Source organism: Ailuropoda melanoleuca, chromosome 14 (genome assembly GCF_002007445.2).
Source record: "Ailuropoda melanoleuca isolate Jingjing chromosome 14, ASM200744v2, whole genome shotgun sequence".
In the NCBI taxonomy this organism is placed as follows: Eukaryota; Metazoa; Chordata; class Mammalia; order Carnivora; family Ursidae; genus Ailuropoda; species Ailuropoda melanoleuca.
The window spans coordinates 15,627,224-15,649,284 of record NC_048231.1 but is presented as its reverse complement, the minus strand read 5'-3'; the positions used below and the strand labels follow the sequence as shown (position 1 = coordinate 15,649,284).

Here is a 22,061-nt window from a genome sequence, read left to right as displayed (position 1 = left end):
TGCCAAGCCCACTGGGCTTTTTTCCCCACAGCTGCTGCAGTTCGATCCCGCCCGGCGCCTGGGTGCTGGCGGCGGTGGCGTCAGCAAGCTCAAGGCCCACCCCTTTTTCAGTACCACCCAGTGGAGCAAACTGGTGGGGTAAGAGGGGACAGAGTGGGACATGGAAGCAGCTGGACTAGTCTGGATCTTCTCTCCCCTCTGCCTGCCCGTCTATGCAGTGAGCTCGGGCAAAGGCAGCAGGGCAGCTGGCCTTCCTGCTCTGTTCCTGCCCTGTGCTACCCTGGGCACCATCGTAACCATCGCCGCTGCCCTGAAGGGCCTGGGCGTCCCCCTTTTCTGGTCACTGCTGAGGGGAAGGTACAGGGCAGCTCGGACCCCTCCACCCCTCCACCCATCCACCCTCCAGCCATCCGTCAGCAGATCCGTGTACGGATCACACTGCGGGGTGCCTTCCGCGGCACCAGCTCTCAGCTCCTGACCGCCTGTGGAGCGGAAGGCAAGGTTTCGTGACTCACTGGTGCCACGTGCCCCACTTGGGACACCTCCGGAGACTCCTCTCAGGATACGGGTCCATTGGCTCAGCGGACCCAAACAAGGGCTGCCCTGCCTGCTCATCTAAGCTGAGCAACTAGTGGGCCTCTTCCCTCCCAGGCTGTTCCTGCACGGGGTGGGAGGCTGGGGCGGCGGGGAGAAGTCTGTAATGGGCAGGAGGCAAGGGGAGGGACGGGATGACCCACTCCCCACCCTGACCATGCCCCCTATCTTGTGATTTCAGATTGGAGAACAAAAGGCAGGCACAAGAGGGAAATAAGCATAAGAAAAGGGGAGAGAGAGGAATGCACAGTCTGCCACTTAGAGTCATTTTGAAAATAATAGAATGAAGAGCTCCCTCTCCCCTCGCACTAGTATGGAAAGGGGAGCCTACCCCCCTGGGCCTCAAGGCTGGAGCCACTATCTATCCCACTTTGTACCCATTAGGATTCCCTTCTCAGGCATTTGTCCTATTTACTATTTTACATTTTCATCTTGAGGGTCCATTCAATTCACTGCCACTGTGACTTCACAAAACACATGGAATGATTGATTACCTAAGCTTTTAGCCAGAAGCAAAATGTTTCTGGTCCCTCAAGAGCTGGGGTAAGTAGTTACCCCAAAGAAAAACCCCCTCCCCAGGTTTGGGGGGCCCTCTGATTCCCCTCAGGGCTCACCCTGTCTTGGGTGTGGTGCCTAAGAAGGAAATTTCCACCCGACCTCTGTCCCCAACACCTTCCTTCCAGTGTATCTATCTCCAACACCACCAGGGGGCGCCTCTGACACCTCTCCAGTCTGGCTGTGAAGCGCCCACTGTAGGGACCACTCCTGCAGAGGGTATGCGGTGTGGGGGGGTGGGGGTGGGAAACACGGCCTATGTGTGCTTTCCCTGGGGCTTGCCCATACCCCCCATCCCACGCCCCCCAATAAAGCCTGCCATTGCCTATGGTGTCCTTGCCTCCTGAATGTAACCAGAACAGCCCTGCCAGAAGGGAGAGATTGGAAGGCTCCGCCGGATATGCTCCATGATCGTCAACAGTGAGCTTGGAGTCCACTAGAAGGTAGGAAGCAGGGCTGGTGGTGAAGGGCATGCCAACCTGTGCCCCGCAGAGCAGCTTTAAGCTGAGGAAGGGATGGCAGGTAGGGAGCCCTGGAATCCGTGGGAAGAGGGTCGGGGTGTGGGGAGGGGGGGGGAGACAAGACACAGTGACCCCGGAGATGGATGGTGGCTCCCATTAAACACAATTATGCTAAGGCCTGGTCAGAGCCTGGTGGAGCCTGTCCACAAGTCTGTTCTGCTGCTACACTAAGTCAGGCTGGACTGCTTCCAACCACTGCCACAGAAATGTGAGCTGCTTCTGGAACTTCTGGGCCTCATTCGTGCAACAAACACTTGCACACCTGATACTTGGCTGGGCCCTGAGTTCTGAACACTGGTGTCCCAGCCCTTATAGGGCTTATAGTCTACCTTGTTTAGACAAAACGGGGCTAATACCACCTCCTTTGTCAGTTTACTAGAAAGCTTCTAGCACCAAGCCCAGGGCAGATTAATTCTAAAGTTCTGCCTTTCGTTGAACCCCTATTTTCCCCCACCTATTAACTCTAGTTCTGCCTCTGGAGGCACTTTGTTCCCGTGCCAGACCTTCACCTAGACATGGCATCACTGCAGGCCCAGCAGGTGGGGACGGTATTTAAGCTCAGATGCCATATGCCTGTCACCCGCAGTCAACCTAGGTTAGCTCCCAGCCCTATCTGCTTGCCCTCCCAGACCACTGCTCCCAGGGGCTACCTACCCTCCTCTGTGCTTGCTGACCTCAAGCACCCTGTATACATGCAGCAGTCAAGGCCAAAATGCAGCATTGTCTAAGTTGCGCCCACCTCGTCAACCCATCCCAGAAATGCTGCAAGCCCCCACAAAAATGCTCACGTCTGTTAGCGTTTGGTTCCCACCTTTGCGAAGCCACTGCGAAGTCTCAAGAGCGTGACCTGTCCGGCTGGAGGGGCTCACCGGAAGGAAGCTAGGCACGCTCCCGGCACGCGGAGGGCTAGGGTTCCACCTGCTGTCAAATTAGCACAGTGGTAACTTCAGAAGTCTGGCATCTCACAGGCTAACCCCCGGGACATGCTGTGGCTTCCAAGGCTCGGGACGGTCACAGTGCTGGGGCCGTGCACCGTGGGAACGAAAAGGAACGTAGAAGCAGGAACCTCTTGAGAACATTTGCCCTTTAATTTGCATTTAAAATCAGTTTCTTTAAATATTTTAGGTACAAGTTCTGAATAGTGAAGACAGAGTAGATGCTGCAGGCACTCAGTATCGGCCCCCAACCCTTCCCCCCACCCCACCCTCCAGGCCTTGCTTCTCCACTCGAGATCCAAATGGGCACGCGCACTACATCAGTGGCTCCTGGGGTCAAGTGTCAGCAGCCTCAGGCCTGGATGCAGCTGGATACAAAGTGATGAAGCCCAGCAGCTTTCATGACAAGATGTGTGTATTTAAACTCACTCCAAGCAATTCCAATGATTGTGCCCAGACCCAAAGGGCAACACCACCTCAGGTGACACAGCCCATTCTCCCCGCGGTGGAGTACCAGCTTGGGGCTGGTTTCCACCACAGTCCATCCTCCCCAAGACCCTGCTCCCCCAAAGGCCATGATGCACAGAGAAACAGAGCTGCCCCTTCGGTCCGAGTGCTTACACCAATGGCATGTGAAAGCTCAAGTCAATCTGAGCCAGTGCACAGGAAGCCCCCTCCCCCATCTCACCAGGCTCCAGCCCTTGTGACCATGCCCTGCCCCACTGCCAGGATGTGCTAGAATGGCTCCAAGCAGCCCAGAAAGGTCGGCACAACCACGGCTGTGTGTTACTGTGCCAAAATGGAGCTGTGACGGAGTGGGCTCTGCTCCTGACTTGTCTACAACATACCACCTTGGTGGGGGCGGGGGGACGGACTCTGACCCCCCAACAATGCCTACCCCCCTCCTCCCCAGATCCCCTGGCCTGTGCTTCCCGGACGAGGTAGAAGAGGCGTCCTGAAGTCCATATGGCAGCGGAGCACGAACGTGTCATCTAAGCAGCACGCAGCACCTCTTGGCCTGTGGTCAACACCTCCACGCAGGTGGAATCAAGTGAGAATGTGCACAGCCAGACCAGAGGCTGCTGGAAGCCCAGGAGACACCACACCCTCCTAGGCGGCTCTGGAGCATAGACTTTCAAAGATACAAACTTGATCACATGGTCCCCAGTGGTTTCCCTATAGAATACTGGCCCAGGGGAGAAGCAAAGTCATCTCTGCAAAAGACGAATGGGAGAAAGGCAGTAATATTAACGAGCATCCACTAAGGCTCGCTCTCCCTCAAGCCTCAAGAAGGTATTCGAGTGTTAAGAGGAGGGTGCAGAGAGGGGAGAGCCTGGCAGAATACCAAGAAAAGACCTGTGGCTGCTGGTTACGTAGTGCCCTGGTTTCCTTGCTGGAGGCCAACAACATGTGCCTGGCACCAGGGTAGCCTGGGACCCAGGAGGGGACAGGGAGAAGACTGGTGGTCAGTTCCTGCATGGTTGGTGTGAAGGGTAGGTGGCTTCCTCCTAAAGGTCCAGGAGGAGGACTCTGGGATCCTCTACCGCTGCCTTGATCTTGCGGAGGAAAGTGACCGCCTCTCTGCCATCGATCAGCCGGTGATCGTAGGTCAGTGCCACGTACATCATGGGCCGCACCTCCACCTGCAGAGAAGAGAGGGTGACAGGTCTGTCGGCAGCAGAGGAAGGCCCACTGGAGGTGGGGAGATGAGAAAGCAGAGCCCACAGAAAAGTTTCCGGTTCCAAAGCTTTTCCTACTGATGTGCTTCTGAAGACTTATATTCTCAAAGACTCAGGCTTAGCCTTAATGCAAAGCTCTCCCACTCAAGAAAGCTTAACCAAGAAAATAAGTCTCTTCACAAGTGCTTTTTAAAAACATTCTTGGGCGCCTGGGTGCTCAGCTGGTTAAGTGTCCAACTCTTGATTTCGGCTCAGGTCCTGATCACAGGTCCTAAGATCCAGCTCTCCACAGCATCAGGCTCCCCGCTTAGTGGACCCCTGCTCCCCGCCCCCTCCCAACCCCGCCGCTTTGACACACGCTCACGTACATGCGCTCTCAAATAAATCTTAAGAAAGAGCAAGAAAAACACTCTCTGCCCTTTCATTCATCTGTTGTCTAAAGGAAAAGTTTTCCCTTCAATTCTGGCAGCCTGAAGCTTCTTCTTCAGGGTTAGAATTTTAAAAAGTAACCAGAGATCCTCAAATTCTCTGAAACTGTATGCAAAGCTAGGTGTGTGAGCATTTTCAAGTGAGAAGACCCAAGGTTTTGGATTCACAAGACCTAGTGACCCAAAAAGGTTCTAAACACAGGAGACCCAGAAAATATTTTCCTACCAACATATCTTCTAGGGCCAGCTCAAGACCCTTTAACTTCATTCCCTGAACTCCCAGGGAACTGCTAAACCTTCATACGACCTGGGAGCTCATAGATCCTCATTGCTGTCCTGTTTCCCAGGGGGGAGGACCATGTTTCCAACTGTGTCCCCACTCCCGACAGCACCTAGAGAATGGAGCTTGATGACCCCTCCTGAAGGAGCAAGCACCTCAACTCCATGGTCCTCACACTTAGTTTGTATCAGAATCACCTGCAGCTTCTTCATCAGGTCTGGGAAGGGGTCCAAGAATTTGCATTTCTAAGAAGTTCCCAAATGATGCCGAACCACACACCACAATTTGAGGATCAGTGCCTTAGCTGTTAATTAGAAACTAGGAAATGGAACTTAGGCCTGAAATTACAGTGAATCTGTCATAATTAACAGTTAGCTTTCCCTCTCCTCATCTTCTTGCTGCTAGGACATTAGCAGAGATGGTTCCTACCTTGCCTCCCACAGCCACTGGCCTATCAAAGATGGCGTGCATGCCCAGGATGGCCGACTGAGGGGGGTTGATGATGGGCGTTCCAAAGAGCGAGCCGAAAACACCTCCGTTGCTAATGGTGAAAGTACCACCGTCCATATCTTCAATGGCAAGTTCATTCTTTCGGGCCTAAGAATGGAGATTTAAATCACTGAAATACAAGTACAACCCAGCTTTCTTCACCTACAGGGAGCCCAGAAGGCTCCTGTTTCAGATCAACAGTCCAACTTCGAGCTACTGTCCACTGCCAGAGGACAGGCACGATGCCTTGAGGACCTCTGCTTTCCCCGGCCGGCCTCCTGTGACGAGGTCTTCCGTGACAAGAGCATGCTGAGCGCTGCCAGATAGCTAGACTTTGGCTCCTGGGGGTGACTGCCAGCCTCGGGCTCTGCACCCCTTACCCAGCACAGCGAGGCTCCAGTTCCCCGAGCACTGCCCACTGGTGAGTCCGGCCTTCCCCAGCCCCTCCTCTCTGACCTGCCCGGCAGCTGACACACATGCTACTTTCCACTTTACCTTCTCTCCCAGTTCGCTGATGGTTCGCTCGATATCTGCGTAATTCATAGCTTCGACGTTCCTGATGACAGGAACCACCAGACCCTGATGAGAGTGAAAAGCTGTTTTCAGTAGCAGGTTAATAGTACCCTTTATAATTATACTCCCTGATTCAAGTGGATGGTCTCCCCGCCCCACTGAGTATCTTAGGGACTCAATGTGATTAACAGAGTCTAAAATATTGAGGCTTGACAAAAGCAAGTTACTCTTTTACTAACTCCCTTCTGAAAAGACAGGATTACAGAAATGCTCTCCCCAGGGGTCTGCTTTGTCATACAAAGTGAGAGGCTAAGACCAGAGCTCCCCACCTCCTTCCCCAACATACCCGTGGGGTGGCCACCGCAACACTGATGTCAATATAATCCCTGTACACCACCTCTTTGGTTGCGTCATCAATCACTGAGAGAGAAAACACGTATTACGCACAACTCCTCAAGCCTAGGCTAGTGCGGAAATACTTGCGTCAGCAGAGCGGAAATCCACACCGCCTGTTACGGCGTGGGCTGACCAGTCAGCATGGAAACCCCGCACCGCACGTGGCGGAGCCCTTACTCCCATGCTGACCAAATCGTGACGTCGCCCAAGTGCCCTCACGCACCCGTTTTCTACAGAAGGCTCAGTACACTGGCTCACACGGGACAGGTATGCACGAAGTTCTCTTTAACCGGCTCTGCCCAAACCCTCCCTTAACAGAGAATGGCTAGGTTTAAAAAGTGCTCCCAAAAAGGGAGATTAGCAAAGGGAGGGGTGGTAGTGCCACCCATTCTGCTGCCTACTCTCCACAAGCGGTGAGGGAAGCCTCGTTCTCAGAGACTCCGGAGGAAGCAGGGTGCTGGTAAGCTGGCAAACCCGCAGCTGGAAGTCCAGGTCTGGTGGTCATGAGAAAATACAGGCTCGGCACTCTTTTCCACAGAAAGTCTATCTTGTGTTGTTAGATAAGCCACCGAGGGAAAGCATGTGAAGTGAGAAAGAGGCCAAAACAACTCTGAGAAATGCCTATATATATAGGAGGCAGAAGAAAGGGATGGAGAGTCAACCAGGACGCATGAGAAGAATGGAAGGAACAAAGAGGTACACATTTGGGCAAAGCAAAGGCAGCCGTGTACCTACCTAGAGCACACTACTCAGTGAAAAGGATTTCTAGATCTTTAGGGACCCCGACACTGCTGAGGATTGCAAAAGCGTCACTGTCCCCTCTCTAACCTTCCAGGGAGCAGAGAAGTGTCTCAATAGGAAAGAGACTACTTGTTAGGTCATTTCAATGACGCAGGCGAGCAAAAAGTAAGGAAAGCGAGCACCATGTCCATGAAAGAGGGGCCAAGCCCAAGGCCTCGCGCTGAGGTCCATCGACCAGAAATCAAAGGTCACCCTGGAGCCTATGCCAAATGGGGAAGTCAGGCCCCAAGATCCCGGGGCCCATGGGAAGGCAGGTGCTAGACAGAACATGAGCTTCCCCGCAACATGAGAAGCCCTGGGAGCTGGGCTGGCTTGGAAGCGCATGCTGGCACAGCAGCTGCCACGCTACGAACTGGGAAGAGAAACCACTCCGTCCCGCTAGTGGGGAGAAAATAATCACGATAGCATCTCAGGAAGGTGGATCAACATGTGGACAAAGACACTCGTGTTCTCACAGGTATGAAATAACGCCTTGGTCTATGTGTGGGAGCAGGTCTGTGTTCCTGCACACACCTCCCAGGACCTCTTCGAGTCCGGCCACCGCAAACTCACCTGCATTGACCACAGGCTGCTCCTGCAAGGCGAAGGCTGAGGCCTTCACGAATGCCGACATGAAGCCTAGTTTGAGGTTATGTTTCTTCAGAAAAGCATCTTTGTGCCGAGCCCTCATCTCCTGGATGTTACTGAGAAACACATTACAAAACAAAGTGACCACAAAGCCTTTAATTTACCTTTCATTCCAGTTTCTAACTCCACGTCCACAATTGGGTAAGCATTTTTCCCTTACTCTGGACCATCTACCTAAGTCCAAGTTTTGAAATAGTCCAGCAGAGGTCAATACAATAACCTCGTTTCTTTACAAAACCTGGAATCAAAGGAATTGGGTCCAATCAGTCTTTAGGGTAGGCTGAGCCCCTTACAGGGGGCTCTAGTTTAGAAGTTACAGAATTCAGTGACGGATATTATGAACAAGAGATCACACAGCATACTAACATCCTTGCCTGGAGGAAAAAGTGATTTCTAGCTACCCTAAAATCATGAGCTTTCTACTCTGAAGAAAAATTATTTTAAGCATAACAAAGTCTACAAGATAATTCTAACAAAAAATATAAAGAGTGTTGTTTATGTCCAAAAAACCCACCAAAGTTGATTAGGACTTCCTTGTGACATTATTCCTATCTTCTAATTAATGAAAACAAAAACTTGAGTGTTTGGGCTCCATGTGAGCAAAAGCATCCATGACTATATATGGTCAGGTATAGATCAGCTTTCTTTTAGGCTCATGGGAAAGTCAACAGACTCCCCATCTCCGCAGGGGTAGCAATTCCAGATACTTGCTCCTTCAAACAGGTGCTAACACCCACCACACGTAAGGGCCAAGGCTGGGCATCAATATAATAAAGACACAGTCCTTGTCCTTAATATCAGCTTACTGGACATGGTTTCCTTGAGTATTTAGAAAGGTGGACATGTGTGGACCTAAGCTTTTGAAGTACAAGCAGCTGGGCCTTCTGGGAAGTCTGCGACGTGAACAGCCTTTGTTCATTTAGGACTGGTTTTCCACAGAGATGCCACACGCTGCAGTTAGCGGGAAATGGCTTTCCCATCATTTTGCTGCAGAAACCTCAGTATTTATCGGAATACAGTTCCGTGATGGAAATTGAATTTAACTTTATCTCAGGCCCAAATGCTGTTTTTCCTTTCTCCCCATAATGGCCTAATTTGACATTAACATGAAAGAGAAGATGGTACAAGTTTAACTCCCCCTTCAGACCGTTTGTCTTTGAAAAAGGAAGTTTTCCTGGGGGGGGGGGACACTGATGAGGTTTAAATGTTTGTTTTCCTGAGTCTAACCTTATTTAGTGCTAGGATTACCACCCTAAAGACATTACTGGTTCCCAAGACACAAGAGCCGCAGAAGAGGGAAAGAGATGTGATAAACATTTCTGCTCTCAAACCCGCCCAAATGCTATTGTCTGGTCATTACGTAGTTTCTATTTCAGAGCTCTGCCCTTGGAGGCAGGGCCTGGGACAATAGGGCAGAGGAGAAGGTCTCAGGAAGGCCCCTGATGGGTAGCTGATCACCACAAGACCCAAGGGCACTCGATCCAAACCGCATTAGTGACTGCAGTGAGACCCCAGGCCATCGTTAAGTGACACCTCGATTAGCTGCTGAAATGAGATCCAGCTACTGCACTTACCTTCCAATCAAAGCTGTTGGGCCAACTGCATCTTCCAAGGCCACAAATATTTACATGTTTTGTCTTAAGGAATTAGGTAGAATTTCAAAGTCCAATTCAATTTGTGTACAATTTGGCCCTAATGCACTGAAACATAAGCTGCAGCTTTGTGATTCATTAGTCAAGGTCCTTCCCTATGTCCTACAGATGGGAAGGAGAGAAATCTTTGGCTTGAATGACATCCAGTATTTTTAGGAAGCTTCACAATGCATGGATGACATCTAGTGAACAGGCCAGAGCCCTACTCTGGGAGCAACGCCACAGCACACGGTCCAGAAACCACTCCCTTCTCTATGCTTCTCAGGTCCCTTCCAAAAGAAAACAAACTTCCCTAATGAAGTAGGTTAGCAGACTAAACACTAAGAAAAAAAAGCAAAGAGATGACCTGAAGACTTTATGATTTACCTCCCAAATTAGATATAAACTCTTATCCCTGGCATTCAAACCATTCTGAAGGATGGATCCAACTTTCTTCTCGTTCTTTCCCACATATTCCTCACAGCAGATAGTTCTCAGATGTGTCCTGTACTTTCCAGTCTGTGTCAGCTCCAGGTTATTTACATCGTCTGGAATGCCAATTCCCCACAATGCTACCTGTCAAAATGCTAGTCGATCTTAAGGCCTATTAAAAAATCTCTTTCCGGGGCTCCTGGGTGGCACAGCAGTTGAGCGTCTGCCTTCGGCTCAGGGCGTGATCCCAGCGTCATGGGATCGAGCCCCACATCAGGCTCCTCCGCTGGGAGCTTGCTTCTTCCTCTCCCACCCCCCTGCTTGTGTTCCCTCTCTCACTGGCTGTCTCTATCAAATAAATAAATAAAATCTAAAAAAAAAAAAAAATCTTTAAAAACTAAAAATAAAAAATCTCTTTCCTCCAGGAAATACTGCAGGACCTTGCCCTCCCCACCTCTGTTGTCTCAAAAAAAAAAAAAAAAAAAATCATTCTCTCCATTTCATATTTTGTACCCTTATGATACTTCTTTTTCTAGATTTTACTTTGTGTGTTTTTTAAGATTTATTTTAGAGAGAAAGAGAGCGTGCATGGGGGGGGGATGGGAGGCAGTGTGGGAGAGAAAGAATCCCAAGCTGACTCCCCGCTGAGCCCAACACAGGCAGATCCCTGAGATCCTGAGCCAAAATCAAGAGTCACTCAACCGAGCCACCCAAATGCCCCTTCCTTTGTGTTTATCCAATCAGAGGGTGAGCTCTAGAAAGGTGGTGCTCTTTTCACTTCTCTCTGTATGCCCCTCAAATAGAGTAAAGCATCCTGCACACAGTAAGTGCTCAAACACTGCAAAACTTAACTACATTCTCTCCCCCACGGTGCTGACACTTGTACACGTCAAACCCTAAAGAAAATGGGTGAGCCAACAGTCAGCTCACCCTAGAAATGCATGTACTAAATTTGCCCCTTTGGTTATACGTCCTGAGGTTTTTACTGAAAAACAACTTGCTTTCCATTTCATTATCACAGCTGAAAAAGGTGAAAGCTAGGACAAGCCGGTGCTTTTCCACCACCCAAATCTGCTTAGGAACACAACTCAGGAGCAGTCGCTGTGAAAAAGCAGCAGGGTACTGGGCTCTGTGCGGTCAAGTGGTTCTCCATTCCAAGGGTAGGCCCGGCTGCCCTGTCTCTACTTGGCGACTCGACACTACTCATCAGAGTTTAACATCATTACCGGCCTCATGTATCAGACATCACAAGATTCAGGTACAAGGCTACGTTTTTTTAAGTCACAGAGGCAGCAATTAGAGAATGACTCCCACGGGTCGCTCCATTTCAGTCAACAAGCAGTGCAAAGAGGTACCTCCTCTTGCTGTGAGTTTTGGAATCAGCACCAGGAAGGGGCTGGGGCAAGTTCAAGTGTTCTCCAAGAAAAAGGGCGCAGGGAGTAAGAGGCCCAGAGCTCTCACCTCATGTCGATCTCATTGAAAGTAGTGAGCATCGCACATGTGTTCTGCGCCTCCTTCAGACGCTGGGCGATGCGCTGCCGCATCCTGTTCATTTTCTCCTGAAAGGAGGACAAGGGTTGACGGCCCGGGCTCTCCGGATCAAGCCCTCCCCACTCAGTCCAGGGGGCACTCTGCTTGCAAGGACCAGTGTGTCAAGGACTAGGACAGCTAAGTCAACAAGAGCCCCAGGCTCTCTCCCGCGGTGGCCTTGCTCCCTGGGCAAGGACGAGGAGAGCCAAAGACTACTCACTCGGATGTGCCTGAGTTTGACCAAGGATGGAAGTATAGGAAATGGTTTGATTTCAAAATCAGAATCAATTTATGAAAAGGAAGAGTGTGGCGTAGGGCTAGTCGGGCCAAGAAGCACTACAGATTTCTGATGATACAGACTCGCAGGAGAATACCTACTTGTGGAATGGAAACTCATCAGCAACAAACTTTCGAGGCTACAGTATTTTTAGGAGGTCTTCTCAGGCAGAGGAGCCCGCACTCCTGACCATACACTTCCTTGAGGTTTTACATCAGCCCCTGCCAGCTACTGCGACTACGAAGCCCTCACGAAGTGTCCCGGAAGGACAGGAACAGGGCTCAGTAAAACCACTTCTCTGCAGTGTTCTACCGTGGGAGGGAGGGGTCCGCTATTAAGCTCCCACCCCTTGCCTATCTCACTCAGCCAGGGCAAGCCAGTGGTAGCACGGCACAGTGGGAAAAGCCACTGAACACAGTGGACTTCAGGTTCTAGTCTCCTCACACGACAAGTATGTGACTATCAACAAGCCACTTCCTAAATTCGGTTTCCATGAACTGCCAGCAATTCAAAGGTAGGCACCACAATGCCCACAGTCCAGTAATCTCAACACTGTCCCCTCGGTCTCTTCCTGGAAGTGGTCTCCAGAGGCTTACCCGATGTTCTGAGCGCAGGCCCTTGCCAGCTCCTGGCTCGGCTACTGGAGGAGCAGCAGCGGGTTTCACTGCAGACACTGCAAATGAAGAGAAGGTACAGCTGCATCAGAAAATCAGAGACACAGCAGCTCTTCTGGCCCATGGGTCCTGTCCCCGTGCTCTCATAAAACCACCTTTTCACGCCAAAAAAAAAAAAAGAAAGAAAAAGAAAAAAAAGAAAATCAGAGGAACATTTACTAAGTGCCACTGCTTTCATACTGTACTGTCGCTTAATTCTTAAGACATTCTGAGGTGTACTAGTACCATTCCCAGTTCACAAATGAACGATCTGCTCAGAGAAGTTAAGTAACTAAAGTCACAGAGCTGTAAACAGAAAGCTGGGCTCCAAACCCAAGCCTTCTGATCCAACGTCTAGAGTTCCTTCTACAAAGCAGCCAGTGGAGCCCGTTCAGAGCCACGATGAGTCTCAGGTTCTGCCCTGTGAGGGAACACGACATTGGATGAGATGTTCTTCTCCTGCACAGAGACACGCGGGGGGGCGGAGGCGTACCCGGTTTGCTAGCAAGAGGTTGGGAGGGCGAGGGCATTGGTGGCATCTGAGTGGGTATGGGTGCTGCCGGGGGAGGAGGAACTGCCGACACTGGAGGCTCTGCTGTCGGGGCTGCGGCAGGAGCTTCGGCTGGCCTGGCCTTCGCAGGAGCAGCTGGAAAACAAGAAAAACAGAGGCCACTGGCACTGTCTGGAATGAGAAACAACCAAATTACAGATACTAAGCAAGACTTACCAGCAAAAGCTCTATCTCCAATCACCAGACAAATGCTAACTGGCTATATACAAGGCACTATGAAATGCACACAATGACAGAAGGCGCTATCCTTCCATTCCATGGGGCTCCTAGATGTCCTACATTACGTAACTGACTTCATTCAGCTGCGTTCCTGATATCACAAATACCGAATGATGATCAAATTTAGCAAGTACTTTCAAAGCACCTACTAAGCCCATGGCAACGTAAACTTCCAAGCAAAAGAAACCCAGGCAATTGAAGATGTTGATACACACACATGAACGTAACACATTTCTAGTGATGCAAGCATGGACAGTCTTGTCTTCTATTTTAACATCACATGTGGAAGAATACTCTTTAGTAAAAAACAAAAGTTTAATCAAAGGCTCAGACTTAAAGAGTTCAAAGCATTTCATCTAGCATAATGCTCATAAACCACAGCTTTAAATTAGATGTTTATTTTATCTACCTGTACATACCTGGTTTCCTATTTAAACTAGAAGAACATTCTTTTTAAGGAATGATCAGAAGATGAAAGAACTGATGTTCTCTAGCCTGATGTTCTCTAGCCTTCTACTGCCACACACTATTTCCTGATCAATCTCAAGGATGCAATCTACTCACTCTTTCCTTAACTATTTTGATGAGGAGAAACAAACAGACTGTTACAGCATTTAAGAATCAGAAAAAGTTCTTTTCTTTTCTAATCTCTCATACTGACTGTAAGGTGCCATACAAATTCATTTCCTTATTTCTCACTTCTTCCCAAGAGAAAGGCAACCTTCCTTAGAAATGTTAGGAGAACAGACGTGGGGGGGGGGGGACAACACACTGAATTCTCCAGAAGAGACACACCATGAAATATTGCTTCTTCTCACTTTAGAACAGTAGCTCTCAGGGAGCCTGAGTGGCTCAGTCAGTTGAGCAACTGCCTTCAACTCAGATCATGATCTCCAGGTCTTGGGATCAAGCCCCATGTCGGGCTCCCTGCTCAGTGGGGAGTCTGCTTCTACCTTTCCCTCTGCTCCTCCCCCTCCCCCAGCTTGAAATCGCTCTCAAATGAATAAATAAAATCTTTAAAAACAAAAACAAAACAAAGAATAATGGCTCTCAGCCCTGGTTGTCTATCAGAATCACTTGGAGAGCATTTAAAAAAACAAAAAAAAAACAAAAAAACAAAAAAACAAAAACAGACTATGATAACCAGGATCTGATAACCCCAGATTTAATGTATCAGAATCCCTGGGCCATGGGATCTAGGCATTTGTGATTTTTTATTTTATTTATTTTTTTATTTAGAGAGAGAGAGAGAGAGAGAGAGAGATGTGCAAGGGCCGGGGGGGATGGGGAGAGAGAGAATCTTAAACAGTCTCCATGCCCAAGGCAGGGCCCAATCTCAGGACCCTGGAATCATGACTTGAGCAGAAATCAAAGAGTTGGTCTAGTAACCAACAGAGACATCCAGGTGCCCCGCATTTGTTATTTTTAAAGCCCTCATCGGATTCTGATGCCAGGGCTGAGGAGGGGAAGAAAACAAAACACTATCTTTAAAATCTTCTTCATTCTATCATTAAGAAAAGGTCCAACATAAGAAATATACGTGGAAAGAATAGAGTTATTATGAGGTTTTATGTTTTAAATACCATTTTCTTTTAGAACTTGGCATTTAAAGTACCCACTACATAAATATCACCTGTCTTAGTCTCTCAACTAACAGCAGCTGGAATGCCAAACATTCTTTCAGGTATCAAGGAATTAGTACATTATGCTCAGCCCCAATTCCAAGGGGGAACACTGGAGACCTTGACAACCAGGAGAACTTCTTTACCGCCAGTTTTCCTGAGTGTGAAAAGAGGAGTGCCTCCTTCTACTTTTCCCCCATCAGGTACCAAAAGAGCTTCAATCACGCCATTTGCTGGTGACGGAACCTGTACAGATGTCTGGAAAACAAGGACAGATGGAGAAAGAGTCCAAAGTTTTACTCAGCATTAGAAAATTGTCTAGAATCTCAAATATAAGTCACAACAGTCACAACACAGATACACTAGACTCTGCTTATAGAAACACCAAGGCCACACTCTCGGAGTAATGAAGAGTCGATGCTATTGTGAAGATTCACCCTTTGTCCTTTCTCAGAAACATTAAAGTGATGTTCAGTTAATGTGTTTCCAAGTGATACACAAAAAACAAACAGACAGTTCATGCACACGCACACACGCACACAGGCACACGCTACAAAACCAATGCTGCTGAAGTACCTAACACATATACTGAGCACAGTCCAAAATTAAAATTTTAAAGCTTTTTCTTTTTAATGAGCTATCCCAACACTTTTACAACTGAGGTTAGAGCAAGCTAAAAATTATGTTTAAACAGTTAAGTCCCTGTTTTTTTGAATTAGGTTAAAAATAACCAAGGGGAGACCATGAAAAATTACACTAATATAGGACAAGCCTACCTTGTCAGTTTCAATCTCACAAACCACTTCGTCTTCTGCAACGGTGTCTCCAACAGCTGAAAAGACAAAGTCTACCTGTTAAGGAGGGGGAGGACCCCAGTAGCCACAAGATCCCTTTTGACAGGTGTGTTACAAGACCCCTTTCCTACAGGGCCAGGAAAAAATTACACTGTGTGTAAAGAGAAGGGAGGAACCTGATTATTGGGGCGGGAGAGGGGGGTCGGTGATGACAACTTTATGAAGTATTTAAACTTAAGAAGCAGGGCCTGAAATCTTACCTTTCTCCCACCTGACATCTCCCTCTGTGACAGATTCTGCGAACGCTGGGGTTTTGACTGTAATCACATCATCCTCTAGGAAAAAAAACAAAGAAAATCACATGTAGTCCATATTTTTCCTTTTTAATTAAACTGTCAGTTGCTGCTCTTCCCATTAAAACGCTATTCCCAAGAAGGCAGGGAACTGAAGGCAGGTACTTACTGCATACAGCTGTAGTTCTGAAGAAGCGAACATTGAAGACACTACTGTTGTTAATACTACAGAAAAAAAACATAAAAAAAGTAAACTCCTTTAGCAGGTGAACCACTCGCATTGTAGTCTAGACAAGGGACCATGGACCACTCTCCCTTTAAATCAGTGATTCTCAGCCAGGGGTGCCCATGAGTGTCACCTGGGGGAACTTTTTCAGAGCATCCATATGCAGGCCCCATCCTCAGAGATTCTGACTCAGCAGGTCTGCAGCAGAGCCTGCCACGCGGGTACCCTAAGTAGTAAACTCCCTGGGTGAGTCCAGAACCCTGTGCTCAGTGAAATGCCAGCTTCCACAAAAGAGACTTTCATTTGGTTCAGTGAAGAAAAAGATGAGCATCTTGGTCCTGTGCACACCCACCAAAAGGAATTCGCTTCCCGAATAGGTGTTTTCTAGACAAAATCCAAGGACAATAAACTAGGTACCCTCGCAGTTCCTGCCATTGTGCCACAATGAAGTTTCTGTCTGCAGATTATAGACTGAGATCAGGGAAGGCAGCAAGAGGAGACAGTTAACTCGGAATTAAAACAAGATGTTATGGGCTAGGGGGTTGAGAGGGGGGCAGAACCATCAAAAAAACCTCCCGTATCTCCTAGTTGGTTCTCTTGCTAGGAAGCAGCACATTGGTCCATTCTCGACTCATTCAAGAGGAACTTCAAAAGACCAAGGTATTTTCTGATAGGACACTAATTTAAAATAATGTAAACTAGAGAATGATACCACTTTGTATGCACAAATCCATTAACAGTGGTTAACTCTGGAGAGTGGGAGACGTAGAGATACACAGTATCTACGGTTATCTGTTATATACATACACATTTTGGGAGAGTGATCTGGACCAATGGGGACTTTCACTTTCTACACTTCAGGATTCTTAATATTCTACAACAAGCACCTTTATAATACAGAAGTAAAACAGATTTAAGTTGCCATTTGGTATGTTTACTTTTGTAATGTCAAAGTAATGTCAAAGTGACTATAAGATCTATGTAAAAATCAAGGGGAAAAATGTACATTTTTTTTTTTAAAAGCACAGAATATAAAGTGATCTGTATCAAGTTTATAACCATGTGTTAAGTGTTCCTGGACAAGAACCTGTGGGTAATTTGCAATTGCAGAGACCACTCTGTGAGGACACTCAGGAACCTGGTGCACTCAACCTGGCTGTCCCTAGGAAGAGGAACCTGGGGTCACTGCAGGACAAGTGTAAAGTCTCTTTTTACTTCTGAATCATGAAAAACCAAAATGTTTTATAATAAAAGGTTTTTTAAAATAAAGTGGGTACTTTATTAGATTAGGGTGATCTCACCCCACGGTTTAGGGTATTTTTTTTAAACAAATAATTTACTGGGGCACCTGGGTGGCTCAGTAAGTTAAGGGTCTGACTTTGACTCAGGTCTTGATCTCAGGGTCCTGGGATCAAGCCCTGTCTCAGGCTCTGTGCTCAGTGGGGAGTCTGCTTGTCCCTCTCCTTCTCCTTCTGCCCCTCCCTCCCGTTCATGCTCGAGTTGACAAAAATCCGTAAAAAAATAATTTACTTTTAAATACTTATTTGTTGTATTTACTGCATCAAAATTTGCGGTTGTTCCAATTTTCATTTAAGCTGCAGATGAGCAGCACATTCTGAATCGCTCTAAGTAATTGACAAAAGAATTAGACGTTCACTTGTAGGATATTTGGAAACAGCAAAAAAACATGATTATACTGTACAGTAAAAAACAATAATTTTATAACCTGTGTTTCCCCACTTATCATAGTGTGAACATGTTAACACGACATAGCTTAATCAATCCCCTGTTGTTTGGCCATTTTGAGAGAAATCTGGGCATACCACGAGTTGCTCCATATAGATTCTTAGAAATGGAATTGCTACATCAAAAAATACACATGGTTCGAGACTCATGAATGCTAACTGCCCTCCAGAAACTAAGTCAGAAATTCATACTTCTAGTATTAAGCGCATCCTTTTCTCAGTTGAAAAGACAATCCCATTGTGATGCACAGTGAAAGAACTAATCTGGTGACCCTTCATTTTGAAGACTCTCCCTTTGCAGAACACAGCTTGACAGCTGTTGGACAGGTAACAACAGAGCATCCTCTTACCACCACCCTGAAAATACTTGGAATGCAAAGTAGCATGAAGCAACACTCATGAGCAGAAGTTAATCTGAAACACACGTGGGCGGCCTTTCTCCAAACTCCATTACGCAATAACATTCCCTCTGAAGTAGTCAAAGTCCCAGGACTCAACTGACTTGTCTTTTGCTTTTACTGTTTCTAAAATGACTAACTATGCTACCAAGAGGATGCTCTAAATCTCCACAAAGTTAACCTCCGGCCCTTCGGCTGCACTTGTATCCAACCAGAATACTCGTGAGTAACCTTCTATATCTATTCCCATAAAGAGAGGGTTCCAACGTCACTTTCATTACAATCTAAACACCTGAGGACAAGCACACTCCAGGGCCAGTACCTGACATGGGGCTGAAGCTCAAGGTACATCACATGTCATAAATCAACATCAAGGTTAGGTCTAGAGACTCAACATAAGCACCTTGATTATCTAGGCCTGGAAGCCAGTGAAGAAATCAGATGGTCAAATTTAGAACTGGTGTCTTAAATACCCCATGGCCACACATCTGTGCTCCCCAGTGATACTTACACAATCTTCCTGCTGTCAGGGTAACCTGGTCCCTGACATAAGGAGATCCCTGCAAGAAACAAAACAACTCTTAACCAACAACTCTTATACAGGATACCTGCTGGGAATGGAAAAGGCTAACTCTGACATAGAGCAAGATCACATGTAGGCAACGATATAACCCTATTACAGAGCCCTGCTTCTCAACGGCAGAGAACAGGTATGTCGGGTTGAGAATGGGTAGGTGTTTGAAAAAAGGGGAGAATTCTAAGGGCAAAGCCTGAGGTAGTTTCATCACCTTATTTACCTTAAAATTCGCAAACTGTCATTATCTCTATGTTTTCATAATAAAACCTCCCTACTCCCCCAAGTGTTCAAATATAATTGAAGCTTGAGAAAGACCCACCATGGCTTATCCTGTGACCACACATAGCCTAATCTGAGAAGCAGTGGGCATGTTTGGTCTGGGTTTCTGTTTCCCTGGTTACTTAAAAATGCACTGAACTGAAAGTCTTACTGAATAAACCCTAGTAGCAAAGACTGGGCCACTTTAAGCTCAGGGTCTCCAGTTTGCCCCGGTACTAAGCAAACCATTGTCCCTCCTCTCAGTTTACTGCCCTCCCATAAGCTCTCTGAGGTCTTCCCCTCTGGTCAATCTCAACAAGGTGGGAGCGCCTTTCTGCCCCACCAAATGTCCTTATCACAGATAACTGCATTTCCCCCAACTGACAACTAATTACAACTAACAACAGCTGCCACCTCACCTGGACATATTCTTTCAGGGGTCTTTTTTTCAGATCTTATTATCAGCTCTTTCTAAATAAACCATGGGCTCAGGAAACACCAGAGGAGAAACAGCTCTCCCTTGTGCCTCCGCCTCCTCCTCCCAAAAGTCTCCAGGGATTCAGAGTCAAGTAAATCCCTTCCATGTCCAGCAGTCAAAGCCTCTGCAGTACAAAACCCAAGTATAGCGTACCTTTGAGCTACAACAGCCAGCAGCCCACACTGAGTTTTCGAACCCTGAGTCCAATTGAGAGTTCATCCTACAGCAATTCTCATTTGTACAGTGCTTTAGCGTTTATAAAAAGCTTTCACATAATGACCTCATTTTGATTTTCACATCTCACAACTCCCTAAAGTAGAACGACCATCTGCTATTATTCCCACTTTTTTACATAAGTGGGGCCTCTGGAGGTTTAGGGGACTAGCCCAAGGTGAAGCCCTGAGCCACAATGCAAACCCCAAGTACAAGGTTCTTTCCATTGTCCTGCCAATCTATAAGTGGAAAAAATGTTTACATTTAGGATTCCTAGTTTAAAAGAATGTTTGTTATTGAGAGTCCACTACGAGCTTACACTCTACTAGGTGCCTATGTTCTCATGACTCTTAGAATAAAGTCCAAAGACTTTACACATTCTTGTACTGTCCAGCCCTCCCTATCTTTCCAGCCAGACAGGCTTCCTTTCTATTTCTATGACCGGTCAAGTCCCTTCCTGACTTGACAACCTTTGCACAAGCAATTCCCTTTGCCTGGAATATTGTTCTCTTGGCCAACTGCTATGTATTCTTAAAGACTTGGCTTAATGTCACTTTTTCAGAGAAGCCTTTACTGACATTCTCACCACACTCTCCACCCTCCCAAGATGGGCTACATCCCACCGTTTTATTATACCCTGCACTTCTCGTTCAGTCATCACAATGTGACTGTGGCCTTACGTGTGCATAAATGTGTATCGGCTGTCTCTCCAGCTAGCCCATAAGATCCTGGAGGGTAGCGACCATCTGTATCCCGGTCACCTAGCACAGTGCCAGGAACGCAGGAATAACTTAAACGATCTGTTGAGGACATGAGTAAATGACAACATGGTGGGTTCAGAGCTTAGGTTGAGAAGTCTGGGAGACCTGACTTGACTAAGAGTTGACTGTGTGACCTTGGTCAAGGCACTCACCCTTTCTTGCCTTTGGGTTATGCATTTGTAAAAGAGAGAATACCTCTCATTGTTTCTTGATGATTAACTGCAAAATGCATGAGAAAGCACTCCGAACCATGCTTGGCCCACAGAAAGCTCACGACAGGATCCCTCATTCAACAAATATTTACGCCAGGCATAGAAAAATTGGGATAAAACCTAAATTCCTTCCAATAGTCTCTACACCATCTTCTATCTCATGTCATTGCTTCCTTTACCCAAAATTCTCTGGCTAAATCACCTTTTTTTCTAGTTTCAAACCACTGTCAAGCTCTTCCCTTCCTCAGGGACTCTGTACATGCTATTCTCTTTCCTTTACCTGCTCTTCACTGAACTCGCCTCTGTCACATCCTCTGGGTTGCAGCTTTACGACTGTCCTACTAAAAAGAGCCCTTCTGTCCACCTTCATTTGTCTCTTTCTCGACATTTAACCAAAATTCACAATCCCTCATTTGCTTAGCAATTTACACTTTGTCCTTCCCGCTAGACCGTAAGCTCCAGGAGGGTAAGAACTATTAACGGCTGCATCCCTACCGAGCGCCTAGGACTGTGCCGGACAGACAACAGAAACTCGGTAACTATGTGCAAGTGAATAAACGACAGTTGTTATTAAATAGCATTTTGTTTCGCTCCACAACACGTGGAGAAACACAGGCACTCCGGTTTCCTCACATACTGCTCTCTGCCCAGAAGGAGAGCATGTTAGGTGACGGCAAGGGCACAACTTACCAGGCAGGGAACGTCTCCCTAGCGGGCAGTTCCCCTGTTGAAAAAGAAGACATTATCGACGTCACCCATGATGAAAGGAGGGAAGAAACAGCTTTTTAAGTACAGACGCAAAGCTGTCCAGGTGCTAGTGACAGGTGAATCTCCTGACTCCGAAAGGCAAATGCAACAGCCAGGGCTCTCAGTCCCGGTCGGCACCCTGCGCCTGCCAAACTACCTCAACTTCCCATTGGGGCTGACACCCAGTAACGGGAGAGTGGCGGCGGGCCCCGATCCCGGCGGGGGACTCCACGGCGCCTCCTCCCCAACTCGGAGTCTTGTGTCCGGACGGGCGCGGCTCTGGGCGGCTCCTCAGCCCAGGCGCGGAGGGTGGGGCCCAGCAAGGACGGGGCGCCGGCTACCTCCGGGAGGCGGGGAGCTGCTGGGCTCTGCAAGACGACCCCGAAAGCAACGGCGGCCCCGGACCGCCCAGCCCGCGGCCTCCGCGTCCCGGTGCCCTTGGTGCCCGGCTTGACCGGAGCGCCGCGCCCCAGCTCCCCAGGCTGCCCCTCTGCCCGCCGGCGGGTTTCTCATCCGCCGGGCCCCGGCCCGGCCGGACTGTACCTTCTGGAAGGCGGAGAGCGAGCGGCTGAACGCCCGAGACACGCAGCGAGACCGGGACAGCAT

At 48.1% G+C, this 22,061-nt stretch overlaps 2 protein-coding genes across 7 annotated transcripts in view; one reads left to right on the top strand and one right to left on the bottom strand.

Moving 5' to 3' along the window:
- Positions 1-2,918, top strand: part of RPS6KL1 (ribosomal protein S6 kinase like 1) — a 16,344-nt gene extending 13,426 nt beyond the window's left edge. For 3 of the 6 annotated variants that reach the window (XM_034642164.1, XM_019794636.2, XM_034642160.1), the window contains exons 11-13: positions 32-1,368; positions 1,507-1,592; positions 2,796-2,918. In XM_034642164.1, the coding sequence (XP_034498055.1) occupies positions 32-142 (111 nt within the window). In that variant the 3' untranslated portion in view covers positions 143-1,368; positions 1,507-1,592; positions 2,796-2,918. The remainder of the gene's footprint in view (positions 1-31; positions 1,369-1,506; positions 1,593-2,795) is intronic. The other 3 variants (XM_034642163.1, XM_034642162.1, XM_034642161.1) reach the window with 3 other exon arrangements.
- On the bottom strand, positions 2,738-22,061 carry DLST (dihydrolipoamide S-succinyltransferase). The gene is made up of 15 exons (XM_002914699.4): positions 21,999-22,061; positions 21,399-21,432; positions 18,721-18,769; positions 16,010-16,065; positions 15,808-15,882; positions 15,530-15,585; positions 14,900-15,011; positions 12,835-12,987; positions 12,285-12,361; positions 11,343-11,440; positions 7,744-7,874; positions 6,341-6,414; positions 5,977-6,060; positions 5,422-5,589; positions 2,738-4,248 (listed from the first exon to the last, which is right to left on the bottom strand). Exons 1-15 carry the CDS (start codon positions 22,059-22,061, stop codon positions 4,114-4,116), a joined length of 1,365 nt encoding a protein of 454 aa, XP_002914745.1. The 3' UTR covers positions 2,738-4,113.